Source organism: Sorex araneus, chromosome 1, assembly GCF_027595985.1.
Source record: "Sorex araneus isolate mSorAra2 chromosome 1, mSorAra2.pri, whole genome shotgun sequence".
In the NCBI taxonomy this organism is placed as follows: Eukaryota; Metazoa; Chordata; class Mammalia; order Eulipotyphla; family Soricidae; genus Sorex; species Sorex araneus.
Window position 1 is genome coordinate 236806063 of NC_073302.1, and position 23107 is coordinate 236829169.

The 23107-nt window shown below is 38.1% G+C and overlaps 1 protein-coding gene across 1 annotated transcript in view; it reads right to left on the reverse strand.

Moving 5' to 3' along the window:
- Positions 1-23107, reverse strand: part of BRCA2 (BRCA2 DNA repair associated) — a 70663-nt gene that overhangs the window by 6133 nt on the left and 41423 nt on the right. Inside the window, 12 exon segments of the mRNA XM_055141829.1 lie at positions 3650-3788; positions 3866-4029; positions 4845-5043; positions 8752-8873; positions 10551-10695; positions 10788-10943; positions 12523-12877; positions 13292-13462; positions 15717-15904; positions 17073-17254; positions 18487-18923; positions 21966-22035. Of these exon segments, the coding sequence (XP_054997804.1) occupies positions 3650-3788; positions 3866-4029; positions 4845-5043; positions 8752-8873; positions 10551-10695; positions 10788-10943; positions 12523-12877; positions 13292-13462; positions 15717-15904; positions 17073-17254; positions 18487-18923; positions 21966-22035 (2328 nt within the window).

Sequence of the window (23107 nt, forward strand, 5' to 3'; positions counted from 1 at the left end):
CAGAGAATTATGAGATAAGGTAAAAAGGAGCAGTATCATAGGAATCTGTGAGGAACAGGAAGACAACTGAAGTCATTATTTTAAAACATCGCTAAAAAATTTCCTGACCTGAGGACTGAAGTTCCAAAAGTTCTAATTAAAATGAATCCAAATGGAAAGATTCTAGGATACACTGTAATTAAGATGACAAAAGCCACCTAGACACAGGTTCAACAACAACAAAAGTCTAGAAAACAATCTTATGGCAAACAGCTGTTTTAAAAAAATCTGGATAGGGCACTGGCATACTCTGATCAGATAACAGACTTTCAAATTTAAAAATTTTGTTAGGGGGGCTGGAGAGATAGCACAGCGGGTAGGGCGTTTGCCTTGCACGCGGCCGACCCGGGTCCAAATCCCAGCATCCCATATGGTCCCCTGAGCACGGCCAGGGGTAATTCCTGAGTGCAGAGCCAGGAGTAACTCCTGTGCATCTCCAGGTGTGACCCAAAAAGAAAAAAAAATTTTTTGTTAGGAATATGGATGATCATTTATCCTTTGTCTTTTATTTTTCCTGTTTTTTTTTTTTTTTTTTGCCACATCCAGTGGTGCTTAGGGCTCACTCCTCGCTCTGCACTCCTTGCAGTGCTCAGGGGAGCATATGGAATGCTGGGGATTGAACCCTGGTTAGCCATGTGCAAGGCAAGCACCCTAACTAGTGTGTACCATCGCTCTGGCCCCAATGATCGTTTCTTACTGATCGAGTGATTTGTACATCAAGAAGACTTTATATTTAAACATTTATGCACCTAAGGTTAGACCATTAAAATTTATAAAACTAATAGCCCTGAGAAAAGATATTAACAACATGTAATAGTAATAGGAGACTTTAACAACCCCCTTCTTATTACTAAATAGATCAACTGGGCAAAAGAAAACGTCAATAAGGAAACAATGACCTTAAAAGGAAGAAATAGATTAGATGGGCCTAACAGACATCTAGAGACACTCCGACACTCCATTCCCCAAAAGTTAAGTACTTTTTGGGCATTCTTTTTCAATATATAAGGGACATTCTCTATGATAAATCACATGCTGGCACACAAAACATTGCTCTATAAAATCAGTCAGACAGAAATAATATACCCTATTTTCTTAGACCAACATATTTTGAAAATGAACATGTCAAACAACAAAATGAAAGAGGGGAAAAACTCAAATAATTGGACACTAAACCAAAATGGGTCAAAGAAGAAGTCAAAAGAAGAAATCAAAAGATTACTAGAAACAATAAGACTGAAGACACAAGTTATTAGAATTAATCAAATGCTGCTCTAAGTTGACAGCAATATATATTATCAAGAAATAAGAAAAGATCTAAGTAATCTAACTACACATCTTTAGTTACTACAAAAGATTAAAGGGAGGGGCTGGAGCAATAGTACAGTGGGTAGGGGGGTAGGGAGTTTGCCTTGCACGCAGCCAATCCGGGTTTGATTCCCAGCATCCCATATGGATTCCCTGAGCACTACCAGGGGTAATTCCTGAGTGCAGAACCAGGAGCGACCCCTGTGCAACGCCGAGTGTGACCCAAAAAGACAAAAAAAAAAAAAACAAAACACGATTAAAGGGAGTACATACAATGAGGGAGGGAAATAAAAAACTGAGTGGAAATCAATAAAATAGAAATACTAGAGATCAACAAAATCAGAAAATGAAAGCAGGAAAAACATACTGGCTGGTCCACCCTTTTTGGAAGACAATGTGGACATTTCTCAAAAAATTCAGAATTGAGCTTCCATATGACCCAGTAATTCCACTCCCAGGAGGGCCCCAAAACACAGAATAGCCAAAATCTGGAAACAACCCAAGTGCCCAAGAACAGATGAGTGGATAAAGCAGCTATGGTATATATACACAATGGAATACCAGGGAAAGATGAAGTCATGCAATTTGCTAACATAGGAATGGATTTGGAAAGTATTGTGCTGAGTGAAGTTAGTCAGAGAGAGAGGGACAGACAGGATGATCTCGCTCATATTTGGGATATAAAGAAACATAATAGGGGAATAACTAATACTCAAAGACAATGGAAGTGAGGAGCAGAATATTGGTCCTTAGTAGGAAGCTTGCCACTAGCAGAGATCAGGGAAGGGATCACAATGACAGAGGGAAGTGTTCAGACAGGATTAGGTGATGAAGGAGGTAAAGTGCCATGTATAATTGCCAACCAGTAGCAGTATTGTAAACCACAGCACCCAAAAGGCAGAGGGGGAAGAGGGAAGGAGGGAGGAAAAAAGAAAATAGTGCCTGCCCTATATAGAGGCAGACTGGGGGTGTGGCAGAGGGAAAATGGGGCACTGGTGGAAGGAAGTAAGACACTGGTGAAGGGGTTGGTGTTGGAACACTGTACTACTGAAACTCAATCATGAATAACTTTGCAACTCTGTAATTCGTAGTGATTCAATTAAAACAAAACTAAACTATTACAAAGCGGTAATAAATAAAAGTGTGGTAGTTAAACAAAAGAGGCTCAGAGACTAAAGGAATTAAATGGGATATTCAGAAATAAATTCACATGTATACAGCTATCTAGTCTCTGACAAGAGTAGTAAAAAAACATACAAAATGGAGAAAAGAAAGCCTCTTGGGGCTGGAGTGATAGCACAGCGGGTAAGGCGTTTGCCTTGCACGCGACCGACCCGAACGCGACCGACCCGGGTTCGAATCCCAGCATCCCATATGGTCCCCTGAGCACCGCCAGGAGTGATTCCTGAGTGTAGAGCCAGGAGTAACCCCTGTGCATTGCCAGGTATGACCCAAAAAGCAAAAAAAAAAAAAAAAAAAAAAAAAGAAAGCCTCTTCAACAAATGGTGCTGGGAAAGCTGTTTACCCACATGTAAAAAATAAAACGAAACTTGATCACTACTAACACCATACACAAAAATTAACTCAAAATGGGGCAGAAGTGACAGTAGGGTGCTTGCCTTGCACATAGCCAGCCAGGATTTTATCCCTGGTACCACATATGGTCCCGGAGTCTCACCAGGAGTGATTCCTGAGCATAGAAACAGCTAGGTGTGGCCCCCCCAAACAAAACAAAAGAAAAAATTCAGAATGTAATAGTTAGAAACAGAGCCATAAAATACACAGAAGAAGATTTAGGTGATACACTCTAGGACTTCAACATCAGAAAATGTACTTGAAGACCTAACTCCAATGACAAGTGAACCAAAACCAAGAGTAAACAAATGGGATCTCACATGAAATAAAAGGCTTAACAGCAAAAGAAATCATCATAAATATACAAAGGCAATCTAGCAATTTAGAAAAAATATTTCACATGTTTCTTTACATCTGGCAAGTGGTTAATATCCCAAATATAAGAAGAACTATGGCATTAAACACCAACATAAATAAATAACTCAATTAAAAACATTGTGAATTACTTAAGCAAATGAATTGGCAAAACCAAAACTGATTTCCAGAAAACTACGGTAGTTATAAAAGGAAGAGGAGGAGAGGGAGGGAGGAGACAGAAATAAGCATAGGGGTCTTGTGGTATTAGGGTAGTACTGGAATTCTGGGATAAGCATTGCAAACATAAGATGATAAATTCCATAATATTATAAACCAGTGATAAGTCAATAAAAAATATACAGTGCATTACCTATTTTTTTCACGACAGAAACAACAAATCCTATTAGGTCCACCTCAGAACAAGGTGGCTGAAAATCTGGATCCAATAATTTGTTGAAGGGAACAGATGTCCTTGGCTGATACACTTGGAAGAGGAGTTCATCTGAAGTCTACAGAAAGAAATCCATATTTTAATAAACTAATAGGTATTTGTCAAAAATGAAAAATTATAACAAAATAATTGTACCATCAGTTGTTGATACTGAGTCTTTTTCGTTGCTGTTAATTGCATTTTAGTTCTTTCAGATTTACTCTTAGATTTTGATGTTATAAGTTGATAGATTCTATATCGCTTTCCCTCTGTTAACAGGGAATATAAATCTGATGATGGACGCCAGATACTCAGTAAAACTATTTAGAAAAAGAAGAAAAAGACAATGGAAAAACTGATAATCATTAAAATTTAAAATGCTTGTTTGAAAATGATAACTATGGGGGTTGGAGTGATAGCACAGCGGGTAGGGCGTTTGCCTTGCATGCAACCGACCTGAGTTTGATTCCCAGCATCCCATATGGTCCCCTGAGCACCGCCAGGAGTTATTCCTGAGTGCAGAGCTAGGAGTAACCCCTGAGCATTGCTGGGTGCGACCCAAAAAGCAATAAATGAATAAATAAATAAAAATGAAAATTGATAACAAAAGATCTCAGGATATGTAACCATTATGTGGGCACTAGTAGTCCTTTTTTTATCTTGTGATACATACTAAATTTACACTTTATTGAGCATTTGAAATAATTTTATTAAAAAATAGGAAATTTTTGTTTGCTTTTGTTTTTGGGCCATTCCTGGCAATGTTCAGGGCTTACTCCTGGTTCTATATTCAGGAATCACTCCTGGCAGTGCTCGGGAGACCATCTAGTATGCTGGGGATTGAATCCGGGTCAGCTGCATACAAGAAAAATGCCCTACCCACTATACTATTACTACAACCCCAAATACAATAATTTCTTTTCTTTTTTCTTTTTGGGTCACACCCGGCGATGCACAGGGGTTACTCCTGGCTCTGCACTCAAGAATTACTCCTGGTGGTACTCAGGAGATCATATGGGATGCTGGGAGTTGAACCCGGGTCGGCCGTGTGCAAGGCAAACACCCTACCTGCTGTGCTATCGCTCCAGCCCCATAAAATAATTTCTTAAAATGATAAAAAAATTTACATACTCACCAGAATCTTTTTCTTTTTTTTCATAGCTTATGATACGCAACTTCCACACAGTTTTAACATCTCTTGATAAAATTTGTTCCTCTTGTTCAGTCGATTCCATAGCCTTTTTGAATTCTAACTGGATCTGTGCTTGCTTCTTGTCATTCAGTATCTGTCTATGATTATTCAAAGCTTTTAACTGTTCTTCAGTGAAATAACCCTGTGAACATTAAATATTGTTAGATATTACCAAAATAAAAATAAAACAAAAACAAAGTGTTTAATCTACTGTAAATAAATCCTGTAATAGAATTCAATTCACTTTAGGGGTATGACAATATGAAAATTAGAATTAACATACTCCGTGTATCACATAAAAAGATTTTCAGTTGCACTAAACTGCTTATTAATCTTTGTTACCAATTTCCTCAGGGTGAAAAGTACCCCTTACTTATATATACTTTAATAATCAATGTCAACATTATAAATGGCGAATACTTAAATTCTCAATATATCTTAGAAAAGGATCTTTGGCAAATGCCATTACTTTATCTAATCCTATCACTAATCTTATAAATACATATTATTTACATGTGACATGGGCTGGAGCAATAGCACAGTGGGTAGGGCTTTTGCCTTGCATGCAGCTGACTGGGGTTCGGTTCCTCTTCCCCTCTTGGAGAGTCCAGCAAGCTACCGTGGCGTATTTGATATGCCAACAAACAAACAAACAAACAAAAACAAACAGTAACAACAAGTTTCACAATGGAGACCTTACTGGTGCCTGCTTGAGCAAATCGATGAACAACGGGATGACAGTAACAGTGACATGTGATGTATGGTGAAACTGACAAAGAATAACTTGCAGAGGCATATTGAGAGGGATTACTTGTAAACTTTCATTCTTCCCCCTATGACAGATTATTATTAACTCTTTGGTATACTAGATATATGTTAAAAGATGTATTATAACATTTATCTTCTCCCCTACATTTCTCTCAATTATTTCAGCAAATTGCTCTCTGATCTTCTTGTGTGTGGTTGGGGGAAGAAGGCTGGAGGAGGTATGGTATTTGGAAATCTCAGCCAATAAAAATGAGGAAAACACAAAGAAATAAAATTCTGATACAGAATATTCTAGACTGTCGCTGCCTTTGACCTTTTTTGGGGCTTGCTTTTGCTTCTGGAAACATCTGGAGGTGCTCCAGGGTTATTCCTGGAGATGCTCTGGGTTGGTCACTCGGGAGATGCTAGGGAGACATATGCAGTGCTGCAGATGGAACCCAAGTCCCATGCATGCAAAGCATGTACTCAGGCCTACTGAATTACATATTGGAAAGGGAGAATAAGAAATCTCTGTACTTTGAAAAAGTCTTTCATGTGGAAAGTGCTCATGTTAAACATAAATTAAAAAATTTCAGCATGTGATTTCAGAAGTCCCATAGTAGTCAACGTTGCAACTGGGAAAATAAATTCTTATGACAAGATACTTTAAGTGATGGGAATGAGTTCTAAAAGACGAATAACTTGTTCAGATCACTTGAATAACTTGAACAAGTCACTGGACATATGATTTCTCACACAATGGCAGCAGGATCCAGGAATCAGTTCTCAAACTCTCATTCTACTCTCTTGTTCATAAGTAAATTCTACGAATGGAAACCAGACTAACAGTTTGTTAAATTTTATTTTTTATTTTTCTAGTTTATTTATTTATGGGCTGGAGCAATAGCATAGTGAGTAGGGCGTTTGCCTTGCATGCAGCCAACCTGGGTTCGATTTCTCCGTCCCTCTCGGAGAGCCCGGCAAGCTACCGAGAGTATCCTGCCCGCACGGCAGAGTCTGGCAAGCTACCCATGGCATATTTGATATGCCAAAAACAGTAACAACAAGTCTCACAATGGAGACATTACTGGTGCCTGCTTGAGCAAATCGATGAATAATGGGACGACAGTGCTACAGTGCTATTTATTTATTTTTGCTTTACTTTTTGGGTCACACCCGGCGACGTACAGGGGTTACTCCTGGCTTTGCACTCAGGAATTACTTCTGACGGTGCTCAGGGGACCATATGGAAATTGAACCTGGGTCGGCTGCATGCAAGGCAATCACCCTACCCACTGTACTATTCTGTATATATTGTACAGAATATATATATTCTGTATATAATATCTGGGCTCCAGTACGCCCAGTTTGTTAAATTTTAGAGATGAAATAATCTTCATGAAAAAAGTGTACGCTTTAACAAATGTAATAATAGAGGCAAATCTTTTTTTTTTTTAGGAAAACAATAATTTTAACTTACAGATTTGAAACAAGTATATACACAGACTACAAAATTTCTACTTCAAAACTTCAACAAGTATATGCACAGACTTCTTGCAGGGAGAATCTGAGTTGTACCATTTGGGAATATGAAGGAATTCTGTTCAGAACAGCACTGCTCACATTCTTAATGGAGTATTGTTTATTTATTTTATAATCACACTATTTGAGAAAGTTCAGTCTAAATTAAGGTAATGAAATTAAGGTAATGAAACCAATAAACAATAGTTTTCCCCAAATTTCCTTTCTCTTATTTAGAAAATGAACCCAAGAATTTGCATTATACACTCACATGTCTACAAATTTAGAAGACTGCTTACCTTAATATATGAAACACAGAAACACAGAAAATGTTCTCATAATAGCAACTTTTTCTTGGTTTTTGGGTCACACCTGGCTATGCACAGGGGTTACTCCTGGCTTTGAACTCAGGAATTACTCCTGGCAGTGCTCGGGGGACCATATGGAATGCTGGGAATTGAACCTGGGTCGGCCGCGTGCAAGGCAAACACCCTACCCGCTGTGCTATCGCTCCAGCCCCTAATAGTAACATTTATATGGAATTTATGTAGACAATGTTCGTTAAACATAAATTTAAAAAAATCCAGTATCCAATACTTCTGTATATAATATCCAGTGTAATTCTAAAATGTGATGTTTTATGCCATTTTTATAGCTTAGACTCAATTTGAATAAATGGTAGAGTCATGAATCCACCGAGTGTTAATTCTAACACTGTATTTCTGAAATTTTCCACCTTAAGTAGACATTAAGTGGAGGATCATGAAAGAAAGTAGAGTTTGAAAAAGCACTGAATACCTGGAAATAGAGGTAGTGGTTTGAAGATACATATTTTAACCTTAAAAATAAAAAGAACTGGGGCTGGAGTGACAGTACAGCAGGAAGGGCATTTGCCTGGCACGTGGCCGACACAAGTTCAATTCCTGGCACCCCGAGCAGTCCTCTGAATCTGCCAGGAGTGACACCTGATACTGCTGGGTTGGCCCCAAAACAAAACCCTCTGACTCCCATCCCAAGACAAAAACAAAACTTTACCTGCATTTTTTTGTTGTTTGTTTTGCACCAAAACCAGCAGAGCTCCAGGGCTACTGAAGCTCAGAAGCATCTCAGCCCCTGTACTGTCTCTATGGCCTTGACTATATTTTAAACTGTATTTACTTGATATATGGAACTATTTAGTCCTCCTATCCTCAAGCTGTATAAAATCAGAAATATGTCACATTGATTTGTCAGGTCACTGAGAAAGGCAGATATCTTTGTGATACATAGAATTTCATCATAATGATTTGTTCACAAGAGCATCTATAGTTTCCCACCATAGTGAATAAAGAATATGAAGTGCCTCTTTTGCGTGTTGATTTTGTATCCTGCCACTTTACTATACAAATCAACTGTTTCTAGCAGCTTTATTAGTGAGTTGTTAGGACTTCCTAAGTAAAGTATCACACCACATGTCGAGAGAATTTGAATTCTCCTATCTGGATACCCTAAATATCTTTTTCTTGCTTAATAGTTATGGAAAGGAATTTCCATACTATACTGAATAATAATGGTGCAGATTTAGTGACCATTCCTTTCTCACCTCAAGGTCACCTGGATCTGGGGCATTCTTCACTGCTTCATATAGCTCAGCACCATCTTGTAGAGCATGGATTTGCTGTCGTGTTAGTGCATGTGATGGGATGCATCGCTTTCTTGCATTTTCTAAGAAAAAAGCATAACCAATGAGCTAAGCCACAAATTAAAAGTACTCAAAATGAGAGAACCAAACAAAAAAATACAAATAATGGAGATTAAAAAAATACTTATTTGCGGCAAGTTTTCTATGAGTTTGAAACTAAAGTAGTCATGGCTTAAAACACTAAAATGGTTTACTTAAATAGACTAATTTGTGAATTAAGGATTTTATGACAACAGAATGAATGAGTGATAATTTTAAACAAATGAAACATGGAGAGTCCAATTTTTCTGCATATTTATATAGATCATAAAATCAGGTAACAGAAAATAAGAAAAAATGCAGAACCTAAAATTACCAGCAAGAAAAGTGGTGGTTGATTAAAAAGAAAATTTCAGGGGCCAGAGTGATAGTATAGCAGGTAGGGCATTTGCCTTTCACATAGTTGATTCGGATTGAACCCCTGAGACCCCATATGTCCCCCGATCCTGTCAGGAATGAAGCTCTGAGAACTATCCGGTGTGGCCCCCCAAAACAAAACAGAAAAGGTAACTTAATATCCTTTAAGCATAAAACACAACATTTATTATTAAACTGATGCCATAGGGAAAATAAGTTTTAGCCCTGATAGAATAACAGAAAAAAAAATTACAATGATGAAAACACAAAGTAACACAATGTAGATAAGACCTGTGAGGAAGTAGGATGACAAACAACTTAAGGAAAAATAATTTCATAGCTCTTGTGTTTAGGATTCTTTCCCTAAACCAAAAAAGGACACTAACACAACTGAGTATGGAAGCTTAAGAAGGTATACTTAAAACTGTTGAAAAGTGTTAAGAATATATAATGTTTTATTGCCTACTACAATTTTTAATGATTTGAAAGCTCAGTGAGGTGAATAAAGAAATGGCTTCAGTACATTGTTTATTTGTATACCTATGTATTTTTGTTTCTTTTTTTGGTGACACCTGGCAATGCTCAGGGGTTACTTGTGGCTCTGCACTCAACTCCTGGTGGTGCTGAGGGGACCATATGGGATGTCAGGGATCGAACCTGGATCAGTGGTGTGCAAGGCAAGCACCTTACCTGCTGTACTCTCTCTCCTGCCCTTATTTTTAAAAAATTAGAAGAAAAAACAGCTTAGACAAAAATCTAGTACTCTCTCCACACTCTAGTTATCTAGAATTTTAGAATTCCACGAGCACAGAGCTGGTCTCGCTGCCGTGTGACATCTTATGTTATTCTAACAAGCAATACAAAAGAGAGTATAGGGGAGACTGTCTGCCACAGAGGCAGGGGGAGGGATGGGTGGGTGGGGTATACTGGGACAATGGTACTGGAAGATGTGCACTGGTGGAGGGTTGGGTGTCCAATCATTGTATGACTGAAACACAAACAGGGGAGCTTTGTAACTGTATTTCACGGTGATTCAATTAAAAAAAAATTAGCATTCTGGCAAAAAAAAAAAAAACTAATGTGGAGTTCATGCCAAATTCAATTAGCTTAATCAATGGCTGAATAGCAGTATTCCTACGTTTAAAAAAAAATTCTATTACTCAAAATAGGCAATTCACCCAATTTCAAAAGCTAAATACAAAGCCTCTAAAACTTTCTTCTCATTAAAACACACTCTCTCTCTCTCTCTCTCTCTCTCTCTCTCTCTCTCTCTCTCTCTCTCTCTCTCTCTCTCTCCATTTTACCTTCGCGCTCTTCAAACTCTGCTTGAATTTTAGTGAATAAAGCTTCTAACTTCTTTTGTTGGGCCTCTGCATATTTTGCTGCTTCCTTTTCTTCTTGTCTTTCGTTGCGAAATATGTATAATCCAGAAGATGTCTTCTCCATCCACTATAATGTTTCAGAAAAAAATACACGGTAGTGAGGACTCATTCACATTATGCCCAAAGAAAAACTTAATAAGTTTTAAAAATGTATCATACCTGTAAAGGATATACTCTTTGAATAATTACATCAACACAACCAACATTTCCTCCATCACTGAAAAGTGATGAGAGAGGGAGAGGAAAAGGTCTAGGATCAGGAGAGAATCCAAGTTTGGCATACCAACGAGCAGGCCGAGTACTGTTAGCAGAAATCTAGATGAATCAACAAACAAATTGATTTAAATAATCAATTCTACTTCAGATGTAGTAACACGTTTTATTCTTTTAGGGATGATTTAAAAATATTCACTTTTAGGAGCTGGAGCGATAGCACAGCGGGTAGGACGTTTGCCTTGCACACGGCTGACCCGGGTTCGATTCCTAGCATCTCATATGGTCCCCTGAACACCGCCAGGAATAATTCCTGAATGCAGAGCCAGGAGTGACCCCTGGCATCGCTGGGTGTGACCCAAAAAGCAAATAAATAAATAAATAAATAAATAAATAACTTTTAAAGTTCCATGAAGCTGAGAAAGTAAATAAGTAAAAAAGCGGAAAAATGAGAATACCCTCAAAAGAAAGTATCTCAAAATATTATAAGTCCATGTTATATAGAAAATTAATAGAAGAGGCCTTCAATTGAAATAGAATAATTTAACATTTTTATTTTTCTTTTTGGATCACTCCTGCATTTGCACTCAGGAATTAACTCCTGGCGGTGCTCGGGGGACCATATGAGATGCTGGGAATAGAACCTGGGTCAGCCACATGCAAGGCAAACACCCTATCCAAAACTCTACTATCACTCCAGCCCCAATATTTAACCTTTAAAAGAGTCCTATGACTCATTTTACAGATGACAAAACTGAAATATAAGGTGAATTACTCAAAATCACATGCTCAAGATAACTCAATTAGAAAACTTGTACTAAGTCAGTTAAAATTATTATATAGGGGCTGGAGCGATAGCAGCAGGTAGCGCATTGCCTTGCATGCGGCTGATCTGGGTTCTATTCCCAGCATCCCATATGGTCCTCTGATCACCACCAGGAGTAATTCCTGAGTGCACCACCAGGTGTGACCCAAAAAGCAAAAAACTAAAAAATTAAATAAAATAAATAATAGTTATAATAATTTTAGGTTAAATACTCAGAAATTAGAGGCAACAGGTAATTCTGAAGGCAGGAGCATGAATACAGTTCTAATTGGAGAAATATTGAAGTTAAAAGTAGTTAAGATCTCAGACTTCTTCTATCCTAAGCACAGAGGCCCACCTTTCTGTCACATCAGGAAGAGCCCAGAAGAACTCTGGGAGAGGGGCTGGAGCAATAGCACAATGGGTAGGGCGTTTGCCTTGCATGCGGCCGACCCAGGTTCGATTCCCAGCATCCCATATGGTCCTCTGAGTACTGCCAGAATTGATCCCTGAGTGCAAAGCCAGGAGAAACCCCTGAGAATTGCCGGGTATGACCCCCCGCCAAAAAAAAAGAAAAAAAAAAAACCAAACTCTGAAATACCAGGCAAAGCATGTTAGGATGAGATGCTGTACTAAAAACAAAAGCTCAAATTCACTATTGTTCTTTGTTATTCAAATAAATTATCTGTTTTTTCCAAATGTTCAGTACAATTCAGCTATCTAAAAACTTTGCCACTACAACAATCAGTACATTTTCAAGAAATGTAACAAACATAACAGGCATAAATTAAAAAATAATAATAATGTAAACCCTCTCTAGAACTTAAGTCACTCAAAGACTGATTTTTACCAACAATATACAATAAATTAATTTACCTTTAACATCAGAGATTCTGGGGCTTCAAGAGGTGTACAAGCATCAGGAGAGCCTACCAGTTCTGCTCCGTGAATAATGATCTTCTGACCCACAGTCAATTTACCATTCTTTAAGAGAGCTAAGAGGGGAGGATCTAACTGTGCTTTAATAGCATACCAGCCATCTGTAAGCTCAATAAGGGTCACTGTTTTGGTATCCACACTGTTGTTTTTACTGGTAGATGCTTCAGGTATATTTGTACCTGAAGAAGTTATTCCAGAAACACAGAGTATAAGTGTTTTTGCAGCTGTGTCATCCTTTTCCATTATCTTTTTTATAGCTGATCTTCTGTTCCTATCAATTTCCATATCATATCTATAATAAAAATAAACATTTTAGGAATTTTAAGTCTACAATTTTACTGTAGAAAAAGACACTGAATGAGAATAAAAATAAAATCTTGAAGAAATACTAAGAAGGGAACTTAAAATTTTGTAACCTGCAATACACTGTTTTACATTGTTAAGATGTAAATTATTAAAACAGGCAAAGAATTAGCTATCTCCAAATAGTGAATCAAATTAGAAATCCACAATCTTCTCACATAATCTAAGAGATTAAGGGGGTGAGGGCAAGGTAAGAAGGACATAAGTGATCTACGTGTGGTTTCTCTTAAGTGGGGATGGATGGCAACTGCTTTGATTATGTACCTCTATGACCTGGGAGCCATAGCAATCTGTGTCAAGCTGCTGCTCTATGTGACTACATAATGTGACATCTCAAACTTGCCTGTATTTCAGTTGAAGAAGCACCCTTTCAGGGCTTAGGCATCTATTAGCAAACTCCTCAGGAAAGGCAAATTCCATAGCTGCCAGTTTCCATATTATCCATTTGTAGTGATTATAGACCCACAACCTTGAAATCAGCTTTGGGTCTACACCTGGCGTATCACACAGAGCCCTGGATCAATTTAGTTAGGAAATGAGAAGAAAAAACAAAACACAGAAAATTAAAATGATTTAAATAACCATGACCAATTTTTACCACTACTATTATTAATTCAAAAAATTACAGTATATAAGATTATTCACCCAAGTGCCGGAGAACAGACAACTGGTTAAAGAAACTTTGGTACATCCACAAAATGGAGTACTATGCAGCTGTTAGGAAAGATGAAGTCATGAAATTTGCTTATAAGTGGATGGACATGGAGAGTATCATGCTAAGTGAAATGAGTCAGAAAGAGACAAAAGAATTACTGCACTCATTTGTGGAATATAAAATAACATAACATGAGACTGACACCTAAGGACAATAGACACAAGGGCCAGCTGTGTGCTCCATAGTTGGAAGCCTGTCTCATGGGCTGGGGAAGAAGGCAGCTGGGATAGAGAAGGGATCACTAAGTCAATGATGGTTGGAGGGATCATTTGAGATGAGAGATGTGTGTTGAAAGTAGATAAAGGACCAAATGTGATAGCCTCTCAGTATCTATAATGCAAACTGCAATGCTCAAAAGTAGAGAGAGAGTAAGGGGGAAATTGTCTGCCATAGAGGCAGGGGGAGGGTTGGGATGGGGGTGTGGGATACTGGGGACATTGGTGGTGGAAAATGTACGCTGGTGGAGGGATGGGTGTTAAATCATTATATGACTGAAACTCAAACATGAAAGCTTTGTAACTGTATCTCACAGTGATTAAAAAAATCATTCAATAAGCTTATAAGTTAATATATAATCAATACATCACTGTTGTCCCGTTGCTTATCAATTTGCTCAAGTGGGTGCCAGTAATGTCTCATTCGTCCCTGTCGCATTCAGGTTCAGGGAAATGAGGCCCAGTATTGTTACTGTTTTTGGCATACTGAATATGCCACCAGTAGCTTGCCAGGCTCTGCTGCGTGAGATTCTCAATACATAATTTTTGAAAAATGATTTGACATATATCAAAATGCACTAATAAAAATTCCACTGAACATATTATTCAGCACAACTATTTCAATAAACTCAATACAATAAATTAAAACTTACTGGAAAATGAATATCCTTAATTAACTAATTTTTACTGAATCACCATGAGATACAGTTACAAAGTTGTTGATAATTGGGTTTTAGTCATACAATGTTCCAACTGCTGTTCCTTCACCAATGTACATTTCCCACCACTAATGTCCCCACTTTCCCACCCCCCTCCCCATCAAGCCTGCCTCTTTGGCAGATAATTTTCTTCTCTCTCTTGCTCTCCCTCTTTCCTTTTAGGAATATACTTAGCTTAAAATAAATTTATTTTTCTTATTAAAGAGTTTTAGAAATTTTCTAGAGCCAGAGAGAGAGAGAGAGACAGAGAGTGAGTGAGCAAGCTTGGGCACAGGGGTTTGGGTACATGCTTTGTATGTAGCCGACCCTGATACCATATTCTCCCCAGCACTGCTGGGTACAGGCCTGGAGGCCAGCAACTCCCCCAGCACTGTGTTGGGGGCCTGGTTAACCCCCTACTCTGCAGGGCCTGAGCAGCACCACATCTTTGGGTACTCACTCACACTGAACTGCAGGCTCACTCTCTAGCCCCAAAATTTAATCTTAAAAGGGTTTTTTTCCCTTCTCAGTACTGGACTTCAAAATCTCAGGGCCTCACACATGCAACTCATATCCCCAGCCCTCAAAATTGTTGAAGCTGAAAGGCATTATTTAGCATTTACTAGTTATTACTGATTTGCATGTGTTTAATTTTAAACATTTGTATTTATTAAAACACACAATGAAAAATTAAATACGTATGTATATCTGGCAAGGGCCAACTCCAAATAAAGTTTTATTTTGTTAATGCAGAAGAAAAATACTCCCAATTTAACGAAAACCAATTCATTAATCCTAATACAAACTACAATTGATTCATGTACTTAAATGTATCCAATGCATACAAATTTAATTTCCAGACATCATTTTAAGAGATCGGGCTACAGGGATAGCTCAGCAGGTAGGGCGTTTGCCCTGCACGGGGCCAACCTGGGTTTGATTCCCAGCATCCCATATGGTCCCCTGAGCACTGCTAGGAGTTAATTCCTAAGTGCAGAACCAGGAGTAACCCCTGAGCATCGCCAGATGTGACGCCCCCCAAAAAACACCCAAAAACAAAAACAAAAAGGAGATTATACAAGAGGATCTGTGAGAAGAGAGATGATGAAGTATACGTTAACAATTTTTAAAATTGGATACCTATAAAATTCTTCTTTTCCGGCCTTTCCATCATTGGAAGGTATGAGGTATCCACCATCAGCCAACTGTATTCCCTTTTCAGCCCATAAATCTTTCTTGCCAAAATAATCCTGAATGTGAAACTGAAAAGACTCTGCATTTTTGATGTTAATTTTTAGGCAATGTTTAGAAATGCCAAACATATATAGCTGCATAAAAGAAATTCGAAAAATTTGATGAGTGACAAAACAAACAAAAAAAGAACATGTTTCAAAGAATAGAAATAATTTTAACAAGCTCAAACTGAAATTACCATTTTATTTAAATATTAAAATATTCACTATAGATGTTAGATTTTTGTTTTGTTGTTTTTGGGCCACACCTGGCTATGCTCAGGGCTTAGTCATGGCTATGTACTCAGGAATCACTCCTGATGTGGCGTGGGGGTGGGGGGCCATATATGGTGACAGATATACCAAATCTGGCTGCATGCAATGCAAGCACCTTATCCACCGTACTACATCTCCAATCCACCACTATAAATGTTTTAACTTAATAGTAGCTAAAAATTTAACAAATGATCCAGACACTCAAGAGTCTGCTGTACCTTTTTCAGACTTGACTTTGGACTTACACTCCTTGCTTCGAAATTGTTGTTTTTCCACTCTCTAGTTAAGTAACTTCTAGGCATTTATAATAAACTCTGCACTTCAATACTCTCATTTCTAAAATGATGGACAAATTAATGGTGAACAAATTAAGGTACTTCTGAAGACTAAATGATGTACACTGTTTAAAAGATAGCCTAGACATAAAAAAGTAATAAATACTATTATCAGTATTATTTCTGGAGCTGGAGAGGCAGTACTTGCTTTGCATGTGGCTGACCTGGGTTCAATTACCTGGCATCCTGCCAGTGGTGATTCCTGAGCGACAGAGCCAGAAGTAAGCCCTGAACACAGTCGGCTTGTGGTCCCCAGACTATCATTATTTCTACCTTTCCACTGTCTAAAGTTGTAACTAGAGTAGTAGCAGCTTAATAAGACAGTTTAAAAAAAAATAGAAGTAGCTGTTAGGCTCAGAGCTGAGTTGTTCACACATTAAATTCATTAAGACTACTTTACTCTAATAGCTAGTTGGGAGCATTTATAGTAATATAATGACTATTTTGAACAGGGAAGAGAAATGGCAATTTTGAAGCACAAATTACTCTAGAAGAATAAGGCAGCAGAAGAGGAGCTAAAGGCACCACTGTGGGCTCATTAGGATGCATCATTTCATTCATACATCACTGCATTAATTTGTTCATTTTTTCAAACTAAACAATAAAATTTCATTCTGACATAAAAGCTATTAGCATTATAAATAAAAGCATACCTCTTTGTGGGAATGTGCAGAAGGAACTCGACCTCCTACTGCAATTTTCAGCGAGATTCTAGGCACAGTGGATGCTTTTGCAAGATACAGACTGCCTGGCTGTGGAAAAATACTTTGTCTTTGTTTCTCTTTTATTCGCATATCCTGCATATCTCTGGCTTTTTGAAGACTTGTAATTGAATCTATTAAAGAATAGTCAGCAAAATTTAAAGATGATTATAAAATTTAAATGAATAAGTACACTTGATCTTAGCCAAAAGATTGTGAGCAATGAATGGCTATAAAATTAGGTGGATAGGCTGTGACACGGGGCATATGAGCTGGCAGTGTTGGTGGGATCTTGTGCACTTTGGGAGAGATGAGGTAACTGTGTACACCAAGACCATAAATGTCGACACCATTGCAAACACATTACCTTAACTATAATAATTTTTTTGTTGCTGTGTTTTGGGTCACACACAATAGTTCTTAGTGTTGATTCCTGACTTTGTGCTCAGGGATCACCTCTGGTGGGGATTGGGGGACCATATAGGATGTCAGGAAGTGCAAGGAAGGCAAGTACTCTACCTACTGTATTTTCACTCTGGCTCATCATTGTCATCACGTTGCTCATCGATTTGCTCGAGCGGGCACCAGTAACGTCTCTTATTGTGAGACACTGTTACTGTTTTTGGCATATCCAATATGCCATGGGTAGTTTGCCAGGCTCTGCCGTGTGGGCGTGATACTCTCGATAGCTTGCTGGGCTCTCTGAGAGGGATGGAGGAATCGAACACTGGTCGGCTGCGTGAAGAGCTAATACCCTAGCACTGTGCTATTGTTCCAGCCGCTGGCTCATCAATTTTTAAAAAATTTGATAAACTGCAATTGTTCCTAAAATCACCTGTCATTTCATTCTAAAAATCTTCAGGGATGCAAAACTTAAACAATGAATTATTTTAATTTTAATTTTGGAAGGAAATAAATACCCTGATAAATATATCATAGCACCCCTACATCATATTTCTAATAATTTTTTTTCTGAACTAAAAAAAGTCTACCATAGCTATCATCAAAATATTAAAGGCTGAAGCATATAAGTACAGCACGTAGGGTAATTTCCTTGAACATGGCTGACGTGTGTTCAATCCCCAGCATCCCATGGTCCCCTGAACACTGCCAGAAGTAATTTCAAGAAGAACTAGGAGTAATCCCTGAGCATTGCTAGGTATGGGCCCCAAACCAAAGAAAAACAACCCCTCCCCACCAAACAGAATAATTTAGACCATATCCTTGGACATAAAAGTCTAAAGTACTAAGAAAAGTTTTGCAAGCATTAATTATCACAAAAGGGAGGAATCCTCAATGCATTACTTATTGAGGGAAATTTCTATATAAGAGGTAAAATTAAGTCACACTAATTTTACCGTCATACCTAAGGGGTCTTCCTCATGCTTTGTGAAAGCTGCATTTGCTGTTAGACTGAAGTTTTTTTTATTCAAGAAATGAATTGCGCTATCATCAATATTAATTTCATTGTCACCAGCTTCATGTTCATCTGTGTTTTTCAGTTTGTGTTTGTTTTCCTCCAAAGCAATATTCTTGGTAACACACTGTTCAGCTCTGTGAAAATGTGGTTTAGTTTTAAAAGGTGGAACAAAGACTTTCATCAGTTTGCCCGTGGTGACTGACTGTCTTCTTTTTTCATTTCTTGTAGTAGGAACTTCATAAAACAGTTTCTCTGAAACGGATAATTTGTTTGAAGATTTTTCCAATGTTAGGTTAAATTCATAAAACTGAGATTTAGACATAAATTCTTGACCAGGTGCAGTAAAATTTGGACTCTGTTTTTCTTGCCGTTTCTTAGTTGCACTACAAAAGGGAGAAAGTATTTGATTACTTGCCAATAAATGTACAGATACATAAAGCTTTGGGATATATATTCTACTTTTTTTTTTTTTTCAAAGTATAAAAGTTACTGGAAAGTAGAATAGAAAAACTGCCCATGTTAAAGAAGAAACTCCTCATGCGGGGAGGAACTTAGTAGAGGAGTAAGTTCTGCATTTTACTTTTATTTTTCGGAGGCTTCCCAAGCAGAACTCAGAAGAGTTCTGGGCTAACCAGGCTGGTGGTTTAATGCAAGAGCTCTTTATTTTTGCTTTTGTTTCTTTGCTTTTTGGTCACACCCAGCAATGCTCAGGGATTACTCCTGGCTTTGCACTCAGGAATTACTCCTGGCAGTGCCTGGGGGACCATATGGGATGCCGGGGATTGGGGATTGAACCGGGTTGGCCGTGTGCAAGGCAAACGCCCCACCCGCTGTGCTATCGCTCCAGCCCTGCAAGAGCTCTTTAAAACTTCTGCTTTCCCTTAACTAGTTACATTTTAAAAGTATACTGTTTTGGGAGGTGGCAGAGTTGGAGCCATACTCAGTGGTGCTCAGGGGTTAGTCTTGGCTCTGTGCTCAGGATCACCCCTGGTGGTACTTGGGGGAATCAAACTGGTGTCAGCTGTATGCAAGGAAGTGCTCACCTCCTGTACTAACTTTCCAGCCTTCACAAAGATACTTTTCTGGACCGAAGTGATAGTACAATGGGTAGGGCATTTGCCTTGCATGTGGTCAACCCAAGTTCAATCCTTGTACCTTATATGGTTCCCCGAGCTCACCAGGAGTGATCCTAAGCTAAGAGCCAGGAGCGAGCCCCTGCAGGGTGTGGCTTCCCCCAAGCGAAGAAAAACAAAACCATTTTTTGGCATACCTTTCTTGTATTCATACCCAAAGTCTCAGGGATATCGATCTATCTACATCTGCATATATACACAGATATACACGATAATATATCTTGACTTCTGCTCATAAATTTACATTTAAAAGTCTGTTTCTTCTCAGTTATTCCCATTAGTTTGATTTTTGGTTATTTTATTTTTGCTTCCTGTGATGTTTGCTAATTTTTGTATGTCTATAGTGTTCTTCAACACCAGTCCATAAACTAGTGCTAGGCTCCAGGTATAAAGGTTGAGTACCACTGGTCTATTGTCTTGGTTAGAACTGCTGGCCCAGGAACTGGTATGCAGCACTGGTATGGTCAGTGGACAGGTGTAACCAAAGTATGGTGGTTTAGAAGCTATATGCAAATAGACAAAAAGCACTGGTTGCAACTTGTACTGCAGATTAATGGGGAAGCTTCCAGTAGTGAAAACTAACTACTGTATACTAGAAGCTGAGTGGGGAGAGGACTTGTGAGGGATACTTCAACATTCAATATGTGTGCTTCGATTCAATTTCAACTCAATCCCCTTGCTTCCTCCTTCAACTGGGTCTCATGTTTCACCACTGAAGAAATTACCTGGATATTTTACTTCTAGTGTTTTGTTAGAATGAAGACAGTTACTCAGCTTCATGGAGTGAAAAAGGATACTTGAGTGTCTCTTATTATATTTTTTTGGGGGGTGGCCCACACCTAGCAATGTTCAGGGGTTACTCCTGGCTCTGCAGTCAGGAATTACACCCAGTGGTTCTTGGGGTACCTTATGAGATGCCAGGGATCGAAACTAAGACAGCTGAGTGCAAGGCAAATGGCCTACCATGTTGTACTATATATTGTCCTAGCCCCTTTAGTGCCCTTTAAACATAATTTAAACCTTTTTATTTTGGTTCCTGAACCCATTCTTAATTCAGAATCTTTGCATTTCCTATTTCCTATTCTCCTTAGAGAACCTACTCTCTGGGGTAAGAGGGATAACCACTTGCCTACAATGAAGGCTGTGGAGGGTTAGTAGGTACTTTTTTCCTTTTCTCTTTTGTGGGTCATACCAGAAGATGCCTAGAGTTTACTCCTGACTCTACCCTCAGGGATCACACCCCTGGCTAGGCTTGGGAGGGGGTCATTTTAAGTGCCGGTGATCAAACTGGGTCAGCCATGCAAGGGCCTTATCCACGGTACTATCTTTCTGGCCTCATCAAGTATTTTCTAAACCTTCAACTAAAGAAGTTTTCAACTACTCTTCCTATCTTCTACTTCACTTTCAAAAGTACCTGTTGATGCAAATTTGTGTCAAGTTCTTTGGGAGAAACATTTGAGCAAGCTTAGTCTCTAAGCTTGCTCAAATGTTAGATTTTAGCCTTAAATTACTCAAGTTATTCACTCTATTTGGCCTCTTATTATTTTTCAGGTCTGATTACTGTCCTTGTGGACATACATTACAAAGAATTTCTGAATCATTTCATCAGGGTCTTGAGCGAGAAGAGATAAAATGAGATTTTTATTATCTATCATAATTTTATTGATTTTGAGTAATTTAATCTCCCAACCTAAGGACCTCATCATAAAACTGGAATAAAATCTATTGTGTACAATGCTGTTATACAACTAAAAAATTAGGTAATCATATGAACACTATAAAATACTATACCAAAGTAAAAAATTATTAAATCCTGATGCACGCTTTCCAGAAGGGAAGTGATAACTTCTTTATTTCATATTAATAATAACATTAGTTTTTTTTTCTTTTTTGGTCACACCTGGTGTTGCACAGGGCTCCTGGCTCTGCACTCCTGGCGGTGCTCAGGGGACCATATGGGATGTTGGGAATTAAACTGGGGTTGGTTGCATGCAAGGCAAATGCCCTACCTGCTGTACTATTGCTACAGCCCTGCCATTAATTTTTTAACAAGTATTTGTTTTAGGGCCTGGAAAGAAGGCTCAATAGGCTGAAGCATATCTATGTATGTGGGACACCAGATTTAATCCCTGACACTATGGTCCCCTAAGCACTGCCAGAAGTGACCCCCAGCACTTCCAGTTGTGGTCCCCCAAACAACACTAAAAACCTAAACAATAGGCATATTTATTAAAAAAACCTATGCTTTTCCTATATAAGTACAATTAAAATTAAAAGTTGAATATGTCTTACCATGGGGGTCCACAGGTAATTGGTTCTAAAGAAACATGATGCATACACAATCTTCTATCTTTCATTGTGCCTAGAAAATGTCATTTTATATAATAATGAAAATTTATTTTGCATTATGTACTAAAAACCATGAGATTTCTTCCTATATACATTAATCACTGTCATTATTATTATTTCAAAAATTTTGAGAGAATTTTGCATGCTCAATAACCAATGACCACTGCTAATAATGACCAAATAGCAAATAACTTGCAATGCAAACATATAAAGGAAATCAATATAAATTTAGTCAGTCTATATAAACTACAACTGAAAGGTGTTTGGCAAATTTCCAATGCAAGTACCAAATTTAAAATTCATTCTTCTGGAAGCTTAGAAGTTAAACTTTAGCCAGATGACCAAGCACTATGCAACTGTAAAAAGGGGAGTTACAATTTCTCTCTCTCTCTTTTTTTTTTTTAACAATTTCTCTTTTTTGAGAAATATAAAATATTTGACAAGTTGGATGCCTAAAAGGGAGGATACCTCCCTCCAAGGTTTTACAGATCAGCCTTTGGGATTAATTTTCTTATATTTACAAAACGGTTTAAATTTTCAATTACCGATTGCTAATAGTAATCCTACTAATGGAAGTTTTGTAAATCTTTCCAGTTTTTGTCCTAAGATAAGATTCAGAATGAATGCGTTAAAAATGTATAGTCAATTGGTTAAAGAAACTTTGGTACATCTATACAATGGAATACTATGCAGGTGTTAGAAAAAAATGAAGTCATGAACTTTGCATATTAAGTGGATCAACATGGAAAGTATCTTGCTAAGTGAAATGAGCCAGAAAGAGGGACAGACATAGAAAGATTGCACTCATCTGTGGAATATAAAATGGCAAAGAAAGAAACTAATACCCAAGAATAGTAGTATTTAATACCAGGAGGTTGACTCCATGGCTTGGAAGCTAGCCTCACACGCTAGGGGAAAGCCATCCTAGATAGAGAAGGAAACACCAAGTAAAATGTGATTGGAAATCCTGATCGGGGAGGGAGATGCATGCTGAAAGTACACTAGAGACTAAACATGATGGCCACTCAATACCCCTATTGCAAACCACAACATTCAAAAGGAGAGAGAGAACAAATTGGAATGCT